Source organism: Pimephales promelas, chromosome 3 (assembly GCF_988280905.1).
Source record: "Pimephales promelas chromosome 3, fPimPro1.hap1.1, whole genome shotgun sequence".
NCBI classification, from domain to species: Eukaryota; Metazoa; Chordata; class Actinopteri; order Cypriniformes; family Leuciscidae; genus Pimephales; species Pimephales promelas.
The window spans coordinates 42,468,247-42,480,552 of record NC_142771.1 but is presented as its reverse complement, the minus strand read 5'-3'; the positions used below and the strand labels follow the sequence as shown (position 1 = coordinate 42,480,552).

Here is a 12,306-nt window from a genome sequence, read left to right as displayed (position 1 = left end):
TGTTTTCATATCGTCCAATCACTCATATTCATTAATACATGCCTCATCATTGTCATAACTCACTCTCAGTCTGTCATGTGTCAGGATGATGTAACGGGATGAGACGCCACACTCGACACTATAAATCTAAATGACTGAAGCCCGATATGAATTGAAGGGTGGTGTTTGTATGGAGCTGTTGAATTGGATTGATTCCCAGCTCTCGGCTGTTTGTGGGAGGCATTTGTGCCGATAATGTAGCTAATGCTGGTGACATTTAAACAGATATCCCCTCCCAGCTGTGTGTAATACAAGAGACGAAGCTTCCAGCAACCTGTGACTCCACTTGTGTTTCCACTTTACTGTTCATGTCATGAGAGAGTTGTCGTTTTAATCAGGACAAGCACTAACAATCATTAATTAATTCTGTTTCTCAGTGTTGCATTGGATTTTATAACTATATAGGCAATGTATCTTTATACATTGTTGAATGTGTAAGCATGTAAGATTTTTTTTGTTAAAATTAGTGCTGTCAAACGATTAAAATATTTAATCGCGATTAATCGCATTAATGTCGTAGTTAACTCGCGATTAATCGCACATTTTTATCTATTCAAAATGTCTCTTGATTTCTTTTTGTCCCATTATTTTTTTCTCATTTTAATGCTCTTATCAACATGGAAAAGTGTACAGTCGCAAGTTCTGTCGCTATCAGCATAGTTCAATGAGTCTGTGTTTCCCGAAACCACCGTTCCATTATTCGCAAACAGCGTGTTTGCATGACATGTGGACTCAATAAATCCTGATCTTGAGCAAAATAAGCAAGCTGACATTCGGTACCATACTGTAGATATCTATATAAAGGCTAGGAGGTCCAATGGAGGTCGACGTCAGTGCCTGGCGGCCATCTTGTCACAGGTAACATTGTTTTAATGGTGCATGTACTTTTTAAATCACCATAACTTGCTCAATTTTCTACCGATTGTTAAACGGTCTGGTTTGTTATAAACGGCAAGATGTAGTTATGACACTACATACTTAACAATAATAACTGTATAAATAAATAATCATTCAGAATTATAGCCACGTTAATAACATTTGTAAGAAACCAAACCGTTTGTAAATCCGTCAAGATTTCAACGAGATAAGAGTATTTCTTACATCAGATACCACAGAGCCCGCCAGAAAGCCTGTCTGTGACAAGATGGCCGCCGGTGATGACGATAAATACTCCGCTGTGAGACATCTAGCCTTTATATAGATATCTATGTTCGGTGCAACCTTTGTCTTTTATTTAGAATACATACAAATTTAATTTAGGTCTTTTAGTTTGTCGAGATTTAAAGAGTGCGCATGTGTGAACGAGCTCTAGTGCGCAAGAACGAGTCTATGATTGAATCTGAAAATAAACCAAAATAACTTGAAATATTCCTCAGATGCCTTGTCTGCAATTTATAGCAAAACATTTAGCATTATTTCAAACTCAGACAGATTCATTAAAATAAGTTATTATCCACCACGTGTGTGACGTCATTAACCAACGTGGTTAAACGATCAATTTGGGACACTACGGTTTCGAGAAGTAGTCGTGACTAGCTAGTCGATTTCTTCAACGATGCATCGTACTGTAGTAGTGAAGCCGAGAGTTACAGTGTTGTACAGGAACACACCCCATGTCCATCAATCTCTTTCCAGCTCAACCAATAGCGTGAGTTTGGGGGCGTGGCTACTGTAGCAGGCGGAGCCAGGCCGTGTTTTGCCACTACTGGCTCATCACATGGGAAAAGACATTCAAGCATCAGTTACTGAAGCTGAAAACAAAACTCACTGCGTTTAGACCTTCAAATATTAATCAGTCCAAGACTGCGTCCCAAAGCGTAACAACGCTGCCTTCGGAGGACACATTTCAAGGCATGAATCTAATGTTAGCTTCACGTCTTCTCTCCTGAGAAACCTTCATCTGATGGATTTATGAAGACAGCACAGATCTATAATTCACTGCCTTTGATATCCAGTTCGTGTCTAAGTCTACGTTTTTGACCGGTTTCCACTTTTGATGTCATTTCTTGGGAGAAATTACTGTTGTAGTAATTAAAATATTCGATTCGTTTTCACCAAAGCTCGCTCTATGTTGCTGTATATCGTTAAACCGTTACTAAAATGTGAAATTAGCAATGTGTGGTGTCTAGAATCACGACATTTCAGCTGTATTCATAGGTTTGATATTTGATATGTATATGAAACACGTGTTTATGTTTTTGATCTGATTTGCCCTTTCTTCTCATCCACAGTGTGCTGTTTTGTGGTCCACAAACGGTGCCATGAGTTTGTTACGTTCTCCTGTCCAGGGGCCGACAAGGGCCCCGACACAGATGTGAGTAAATGCTTGCATTTCTCTCTCTCTACACACACAAACACACACACCGTGTCCATGAAGCATCATATTTGTCATGTATTTAAAGGGAAAAGTCATGCTGAGCCGAAAGAGTCCTCCTCCTCTCTCTCTCTGAATGTAGAGAGAGAGTGTGTGTATGTGTGGCTCATTAAAGTGGTCAGATTTGACCTGCTGGCCCATGCGTGTCCCCTGAGTGCTGCTTGCTCAGACATCTAACCACAAGGCCAGTTCTGTGTGGTTTCTTTTAACCCTTCATAGCCTGTGGTTGAGGGAGAGACTCGTGCTTGTTGTGGTGTTTTAATGGGTCTAAGTGGCTGTGAAATTGGAAGTTCAGAATGTTTTTGCGGTATGTTTCACTTTTACCTCCATTTGTATGTAATTTATTTCTTTCATTATGTTTTTAAGTTTCCATTTTCCCCCTTAGATTGTTGCATCATTTAAAGGAATAATGAGATTCTCATTTACTGATGTCGATCCAAAACACAAATTCAGCAAAATGTTCACGCTGCCCTTTTCCATATGGTGAAAGCTGACCAGATGTCCAGATGATATCAAGCTTTAAAAAATGCAACGAAACTATAATAAAATACTAAAATCTTCCTCTCCCTGCTGAAAAATCCAGCATAAACCAGCATGAATTCCTTGCTGGTAAGTGCTGGTTTAGTGTTGGTTAGTACTAGTTTACTGCTGGGTTATGCTATTTACTGCTGGTTAGTGCTGGACAAGGCTTGTTTATGCTGGTCAGTGCTGGTTTATGCTGGTTTAGTTCTGGTTTAGTGCTGATCCAGGCTTGCTAATGCTGGGTTAGTGCTGGTTTAGAGCTAGTTTAGTTCTGGTTTATGCTGGTCCAGGCTTGTCTATGCTTGTTTAGTGCTGGTTTATGCTTGTTTAGTTCTGGTCCAGGCTTGTCTATGCTGGTTTAGTTCTAGTTTAGTGCTGGTTTATGCTTGTTTAGTGCTGGCCCAGGCTTGTCTATGCTGGTTTAGTTCTAGTTTAGTGCTGGTTTATGCTTGTTTAGTGCTGGCCCAGGCTTGTCTATGCTGGTTTAGTTCTAGTTTAGTGCTGGTTTATGCTGGTTAGTGCTGGTCCAGGGTTGTCTATGCTGGTTTAGTACTAGTTTAGTGCTGGTTTATGCTTGTTTAGTGCTGGCCCAGGCTTGTCTATGCTTGTTTAGTGCTAGTTTAGTGCTGGTTTATGCTAGTTAGTGCTGGTCCAGGCTTGTCTATGCTATTGCTGGTTTAGTGCTAGTTTAGTGCTGGTTTATGTTGGTTAGTGCTGGTCCAGGCTTGTCTATGCTGGTTTAGTACTAGTTTAGTGCTGGTTTATGCTGGTTAGTGCTGGTCCAGGCTTGTCTATGCTATTGCTGGTTTAGTGCTAGTTTAGTGCTGGTTTATGCTGGTTAGTGCTGGTCCAGGCTTGTCTATGCTGGTTTAGTGCTAGTTTATGCTGGTTAGTGCTGGTCCAGGCTTGTTTAGTGCTGGTTTAGTGCTGGTTTATGCTTGTTTAGTGCTGGTCCAGGCTTGTCTATGCTGGTTTAGTACTAGTTTAGTGCTGGTTAATGCTTGTTTAGTGCTGGTCCAGGCTTGTCTATGCTGGTTTAGTGCTGGTTTATGCTGGTTAGTGCTGGTCCAAGCTTGTCTATGCTTGTTTAGTGCTAGTTTAGTGCTGGTTTATGCTAGTTAGTGCTGGTCCAGGCTTGTCTATGCTATTGCTGGTTTAGTGCTAGTTTAGTGCTGGTTTATGTTGGTTAGTGCTGGTCCAGGCTTGTCTATGCTGGTTTAGTACTAGTTTAGTGATGGTTTATGCTGGTTAGTGCTGGTCCAGGCTTTTCTATGCTATTGCTGGTTTAGTGCTAGTTTAGTGCTGGTTTATGCTGGTTAGTGCTGGTCCAGGCTTGTCTATGCTGGTTTAGTGCTAGTTTATGCTGGTTAGTGCTGGTCCAGGCTTGTTTAGTGCTGGTTTAGTGCTGGTTTATGCTTGTTTAGTGCTGGTCCAGGCTTGTCTATGCTGGTTTAGTACTAGTTTAGTGCTGGTTTATGCTGGTTAGTGCTGGTCCAGGCTTGTCTATGCTTGTTTAGTGCTAGTTTAGTGCTGGTTTATGCTGGTTAGTGCTGGTCCAGGCTTGTCTATGCTAGTGCTGGTTTAGTGCTAGTTTAGTGCTGGTTTATGTTGGTTAGTGCTGGTCCAGGCTTGTCTATGCTTGTTTAGTGCTTGTTTAGTGCTGGTTTATGCTTTTTTAGTGCTGGTCCAGGCTTATCTATGCTTGTTTAGTGCTAGTTTAGTGCTGGTTCATGCTGGTTAGTGCTGGTCCAGGCTTGTCTATGCTAGTTTAGTGCTAGTTTAGTGCTGGTTTATGCTGGTCCACAGGCTTGTCTATGCTGGTTTAATGCTGGTTTAGTGCTGGTTTATTCTGGTCCACAGGCTTGTCTATGCTTGTTTAGTGCTAGTTTAGTGCTGGTTTATGCTGGTTAGTTCTGGTCCAGGCTTGTCTATGCTGGTTTAGTGCTAGTTTAGTCCTGGTTTATGCTAGCCAGCAGGCTTGTCTATGCTGGTTTAATGCTGGTTTAGTGGTAGTTTAGTGCTGGTTTATGCTGGTTAGTGCTGGTCCAGGCTTGCCTATGCTTGTTTAGTGCTGGTTAGTGCTGGTTTAGTGTTGGTTTATGCTAGTTACTGCTGGTTCAGGGTTGTTTAGTGCTGGTTAGTTCTGGTTTAGTATATGGAAGCAGGCTACTTGGAGACAAGCATTGCTTTTGCTTGCATATTTCTCTTTTAAGTATGTAAAGGAAAAATATTGTAAGATTAAAAAAATAGGAATTAGAAAGGAAGCAGAACTGATTTTTTATTGTTTTAGTTATGATTATATTATTAACCAATGTGATCTGAAGTTTTAAAAAAAGTAAAAATTCTAACCTGTGAAATGTTTCAAATGATCAGAGTTTTTCTCCTGTTTCAAAGAATCTACACACAAATCAGATAAAAAGAGCTTGTTTACATTGCAAAATAAAAATATTTAGAGATATGAAAACAAAGATACATGCCAAATAGCAGCATAATCGTAAGAAATTTGTTCACTAACAGGGGTTATGAGAAGAATTCTTGCTAAGAAAGAGCTATTGTTAATAAAAGCTAAAAATTTAAAGTTGCTGTTTTGTTTTTGGGGGGGTCATCATTTTTATCCAGACGTCAATGGTTTATTGATCATTATACTGTAGGTGTTATCAATCATTTAGTTGTTGTTGCTAGTTTGAGTTAATTAATACACAGACATTAATAAACAGAATGATCACTAATCTATGTGTGCATTTTACTTTAGAACCAAGCAAGTTGACTCATGAAACCATTTGTTTATTATATCACAATCGCAATATTGACCTCAATAATCGCAATATATTACATTTTCCCCAAATCGTCCTAGTCCTTAGTCTCTCTCTCTCTGTGTGTGTGTGTCCCTCGCCCTCTCCCCCCCCCCCCCCTCTCTCTCTCTCTCTCTCTCTCTCTGTGAGTCAGAGGGTCGGGGCTGCTGATCTCATAAGCTGTCCTCCTCCTGGTGTGAGCATGTGCTGGACCGCAGGCTCCGTCACGACCCTGAAGCTTCATCCATCTGATCTGAACACTGCTCATTTCACATCTCTTTTCCCTGTTGCCCTCATGCTTCCTCGTTCTTTAGTTGATGCTCCAACCCTCAAAACTAAACTCATTTAAAGCTGCAGTGTGTCATGAACAAAATGTGAGTTGCGTGTGTAAGAATCTGCCGGCTCTGCTTTTGTTTTGTTGTTGTGGTTGTCAAGGTCTTCGGAGTGTTATTTTATTCCATTGTCTTTAATTTGTAAGTATTCACCAGGTATTACGCAGGAACTTGGTAAGCGTAATAACACATTTTCTTTTGTAAACTCACTTGGCCATGACCTCTCTCCTCATTTTTTAATTGAACTTCTTTCACTGTTAAAACGAAGCACTCTCTATGCTGATTAGTATGCGGTTGCTATGCTATGGTTGCTAGGTAGATCAAAAAATGTCTCCCCCAATTCTACACTGTTAAACATTTTGGTGTAAAATTATAGTATGTTGGAGGTTTATAATTTGCTGTACTTTCACAGTGTTGTGAAAGATCCTCCTATAAACAGTTATGAATTTGAAATAAGTTATTGGTAAATCTTCATTGGATTAACTTAAAATCAGCCAATAATCTTACTTAATATTCTAGCTAGTCATCATTTTGCATTTGTCATACTTCTGACTCCACTTACAAAAACGGTATTTTTTTTCAGTCCGGTTTCAGAGTTCTGTGGTCTCCTTACCAAAAGGTTTATCGTTAGATAAAGTCAAAATTGAAGGTTTTTGGGGGGATTTATTATGAATATGTTCACCTTTCTGTTATCTATAAGCTAGTGTGCTCCAAAACAATATCAAAATTCACATTTGGAATATAAACATATTACAATAGACAATAATCTGCACACGTGTTTGTCTTGTGTATAAGGTCTATAGGGGATAGGGAACAATTCAGACAGTGTCAGTGCCATCCATTGGGAAAAATGAAGTCTGGTTTCACGTTTGTGTCACGCGAACCACCGCAGCTCTGGTCCAGAGACACGACAGCACAGAGCGGATCATGCGGTCGAGTCGAAAATGTATCAGACCCATTTGAATTTGACACCGAATGCTGTATTTCAAAGCGATATAGAGAACAGGAAACGGTTAGAGATTAGAAGGAAACTGCTGCTTTAATGAGCTCAACAGCTGCGATATAAACTAAAGCGCATCTGTCTTCAACATTGGGAAATATTTCCGATAGCCTGGCCTTAGAAAAATGAATTCTGTATAGTACTTTAAATTGTATGAGGCCTAGACGTGCACAAATTGTACTAGAGCGTATTCTGTCCAGAGCGCCTGCCCACCAATCCTTTTCAAAACTTTCCCCTAACTCCCCCTCCCACGCTCTTTTAATTCTGTCAAAAGAACAATCACTTAGACCTAAAAGACAACCATACATATTTGAAATTTGTGACTTGTGATACGGATTGAGTAGGAGGAGCTTTTCGATATGTCCTGCCCCGTCTTCCTGTGGGAATAACATCAACTAAATTGAATAATGCTTCACAGCAAAATCCACAAGTGTTAGTGTGAATTATATAAACTCTGAGCAGAGTGTTAAATGAACACTGAAGCAGTGTTAAAGTTAATGAGACAATTAAGTGAATAATTGAGTGATGTTTGAGCATTATTGAAGACACCTGGTGTTAACAAGCAGAATCTCTAAAGGAAAAAAAACGTAATTTTAAGTCACCATTGTGGAGATCAGTGTTTAAAAAGCACTTCATTGGGCATAGAGTGCTAGAAATTGAAAGAGACTGTTGACGGGTATTGCACCCCGGGCATGTCCTTCTGTTCGGCAATTCAAAACAGTGAATCGAATCACCATACAGGCAACAGTTTACACAATTAACACATTATCATATAGGCAAGACATATCAGCATAATTTTTTGAAGACCAATCATTAACTCTTTGGCTAATATTGATGTGCTTTAATGTCGTGGTTATGTACAGAAGCATCTGTTGCTTCAAACAAATCTACAGCATTGTGCGTCACAATCAAATCAATGTGATTCTGTATTTCATATGCAGCTTTGATCTGTATGTGTGGATTCAACTGGAACAAATGATCTGTCAAGTCCCTTGTGATTCTCAGTATCTTCAGTCTCTGAGCAATATTGATATGTTCATTAGGCTACTGGCCTCCTCTGGGGCTGGACGTGGAGTATCTTTCAAGCCATTAGTCAGAACTGTTTATATAAAGCACTTTAAACACACACTCTTAATATAATAAGATGCATCACATGATAAATGATCATTCTTAATCCAATTACTGTATGCTGTGCTTATCTGAACCGTTTCGCTGCTGCTAATATTTGTTTCTTTCTAAAAGTATTTCTACTGTTTGGAGCATAATGTGTCTGTGAAACTTTGTGACTTTGATGTAGTAAAATTTCAATATTGTAGCCAATCTCGTATAATAGGAACCAGAATGTTGATAATCCAAAAAGCACATAAAGCCATACTGACAGTAATCCATATGGCATTTCCTTTTACACAAAGCATAAACTCAACCCTCTCTCGAAAGTGTAGTTACACAGACACGTTTATCTCCAGAAGACATATATTCATCAACTGGGAAGAATCTCCATCTGATTGGGATCAGAAAAGCCTCTTATGAAAGTCTTAATACAGCATTTATGATGAATCTATACTAGGGCTGGGCGATATGGCGATATATATCGTTACCGCGATAGAAAACATCAGTCGTAACAGATTTTTTTATTCCGTGTATACCGCGAAATGCAAATAAGGGGGCGTGGTTAACTCCCGTGCAGCGCGCGTGAGACTGATGCTGAGATTTGTCAAAGAAACATGGAGAAAGCAGATCAAGAGGATCCAAAAAGGAATGACATTTTCTAAAGGGTTGTTGTTAACATGATATGTTCGGGGGGAAAGGCAGCCGTCAACTTCAGCAGAGCAGCAGCACCCAGGCTACAGTTTAGAGGAGTGCACGTTCGCAACGGGGAAAGCATGAAGTTACTTGATAACAACGTTTCATAGGCTATATCAATATCATTACGAGAAATAACCTTAAATAATGTATAGTTATCCGCATCTTTCCTTCTCTTATGTATAGTTACTTTTTAAACATGAAAATCGCATTCAGCATGAATGAACATCCTGCTTTTTAAAACGAATGTATAATCCTGTTTCTGAGGCAAAATTACTAATATGCAGCGCGAGTTATATATGTTTTAACTCCAAACAATTTCCAACTGAACCAGTTGATAAAATCTTCCTTTGATTCGATCCGTGATTACAACTTCACTCTAATCGATCGCATTTTGTTGATGTAAAAGACGCGCGCGTGCACATGCACTAAGGAGCGCGCGGTGTTCGACGCACTGTTATAAGGTGCTATCCTTCTTGTCACTTCTGAACTGACGGGTTGCCAGATATAACAAAAAGAGCAAAACAAGCCCGTTGAAACAACAGTGTGTGCAGTCTCCGGTTGTGCAGGAATACCCTTCTCCGTTAAAAACGCAGTATAATAAGCACATGTGGTAAAAAAATATTATAATTATATTATATATATTATAAACTGATTGATGAAGTAAAGCAATGCATGAGATTGAAAAATTATTTAAAGTTGAAATGCACCTATGAGTTGTATTTAATATCAATCTGTTGTGGGAGTGTTTTTTGTTTACTATATTTTGATATAAAAAGTAGTTTACCAAATAAATAATTTACCAAATAAAATAAAAATAAAACAAGGTGACATACTTTTCATTTCTAAAGTATTTGGGTTTATTTATTATACAAAGCCCTTTTTGTCGATTTTTTTTTTTAAATTTTTTTTTTAGGATAACTATATAAATAACTATATCGTGAAATATATCGTTACCGTGAAATAAAATTAGTCATATCGTGAAACACAATTTTGGTCATATCGCCCACCCCTAATCTATACACATCAAGTCGATTTCATTTGTATTGCGCTTTTCATGATTTGCAAGCAGCTTTATAGAAATTCAAATATTGAGATACCTAAAGATTCCCACTTGTACTTGTTACTAGAAATGCAAACTATTATAACTACTGTCTAAAACTTGCAAAGAATAGTATAATCTATTTATTACACTCTGGAATACTGCACTTGCTTACTTGTGTCATTAAAGGTACAATATGTAAGATTTTTGTAAATTAAAATAAAAAATTCAAAAACCACTTTGATATAAAAACCACTTGTGATAAATTTCATGCAGTTGTGTACTTCCCAAGTTCCCAAGGATTTGTAAATCCAGAGAAATTCCCATTTTAAATAAAATAATGGCTGACATAATATCTGCACTATATATATATATATATATATATTCCTCATTAGTGGCTGTTTCATTGGGCCGCTATACAGTATGTAGGGAAGCCTCTAATGACTGAAATGTCATTTTCGGGTGAACTGACCCTTTAACTCTGAAGTCCTGCTCTTTCTCAGTTACAGGATTTCTCTCTTCACTGAGGGAGAGCGGTCTAATTGACATGACAAGACAACACACTGAAGTACAGTTTCACCTCAATGCTCACATTCAGACTCACATACTCTTCATTTAAAGAAGATTTTACACAGATCTAAGACCAGCTTCATTTATTCTGCTCTCATATAGTTCACTGAGCTCACAGTCTGATGGATATGCACACGTAACTAACCGGAAAGCATTTGCTTCATCTAGAAAGCTCAAATCCGATTGGCTGACTTTATACAACTTCAAAGACTGTGCTTGTTTGCATATATTTCACTTTGTTATAGTAGATGCCTCGTTGTTGATTTGTGGGAGGACAGTGTGTGCTTTTAGTTCTCATGTGTAAAACATGTAGCGTTAACTTCAGTCTAAAGGTCAAACTAATGCATTATCTAAGTGTTGACAAATATCAATGGTCTGAAAATCACTAGCCACTTCAGCTCAGTCCAGACACCCTTTAGTAAAAACATCTTCCCTTGTTCAGATAAACACAGCGACGCTACAACTCTCTCCTCATGTTTTCTGAGGAGATGTAGCATGTGGCAAGTACAATCCACATCTCATTTCTGTCATCAACAAAGATAACTTAAAACAGCTTTTTACAAGTAATAAGTTAGCATGAGGCAAGTAAGCTGATCATATCTGCTAGTTAATGTGTGGAGAGTCATTATTTCTGCATCTGTAACTTTACAGACTGAACCAGATTCTACACCATGTGAATCTGTCGACTTTTGATGAGGTATGTGAGTGGCGCTGAAGGTTAATGCTCTATCATGTTTGAAAATAGCATACCACCTACACTAAACCCGACCCAAACCTAACTAATAATGTTAACAAAAGCAAACGTGAGATTAAAAATAACAAAAAACAACCATGCCATTTTAGCTGTTTTATCGAGGACTCTCCACCAGGGCTGTAGTCAACCAAAGAAATCCTTAGTCGACCAAGTCTTGTCCTGCACGCATGTTTTGATTGAACATTTTTTAAACAATTGTCATAGAGCATTTGTAAAACAACAATGAAAAAACATCAAAAATAAACAAAACTATGATAATAATACAATTCTTTGAAAATTAAGTGATTTTTTTAACTGCAAAAAGTGAAGAGCTCTGTCCTAGGTCTATGACAGTCGAAATCGCGCACCTGATCACACCACACGATGCCACATAATGCAAAATCTTAACAAAAGCTCTCGTTTATACAGGCTATATTCTTCTTTATTTACAAAGCTATGGGTTAACTTCGTCCTGACGATCTAGGCGTTTTAAAAAAAAGCCTAAAAACAATATGAAATAGGCTGTGTTGTAGGAAGGCTGCAAGGCATATAAGTTTATTTTCGTTTTGTTGCATTATTTAGGCTATTTTCAAATGCGTCAAGTGTACAAATAAAAAAACGAAAACATATTAAGAAATCCCAATCACGTCTTTTGCGCGCTCAAGTTCGATTTCTAATGTAGGCACGCGATGTGCGCGCTCATAATGGAGCAACGCGGCCGTGGTCGCCTACCTCCACAGTCTTGTAGTCTTAGTTTTAAAATGTAGCCAGACAAAAGATTTAGACTCGACCAAAGCCAAAACAAGTAGCGTTCTACCTAAATGAATACAGCAAAACTACCTATATCCCTCACTGAGTGCGAAGCAGCAGCGCAGCCGGCCACAGGTGCGGTTCCCGAGTGTATTATGTGTGTGCACTGAACTGTGGCGGAGTTACAAAAATACCTTAAATTAAAGCATTTAAAGTTGGGGATAAAACATAGACTAATTATATTTAGAATACAGTAATAAATAACTGCCTATAAAGGAATAAATATCAAGGAGTAAATCATTGAAAATGTATTTCTATTGGTAAAAAAAAAAAAATCAAAAAAATGCGA

At 38.5% G+C, this 12,306-nt stretch overlaps 1 protein-coding gene across 2 annotated transcripts in view; it reads left to right on the top strand.

Moving 5' to 3' along the window:
* The window catches only part of prkcab (protein kinase C, alpha, b), a 215,227-nt gene that overhangs the window by 78,074 nt on the left and 124,847 nt on the right, over positions 1–12,306 (top strand). For both annotated transcript variants that reach the window (XM_089128936.1, XM_089128937.1), the window contains exon 3: positions 2,271–2,353. In XM_089128936.1, the coding sequence (XP_088985062.1) occupies positions 2,271–2,353 (83 nt within the window). The remainder of the gene's footprint in view (positions 1–2,270; positions 2,354–12,306) is intronic.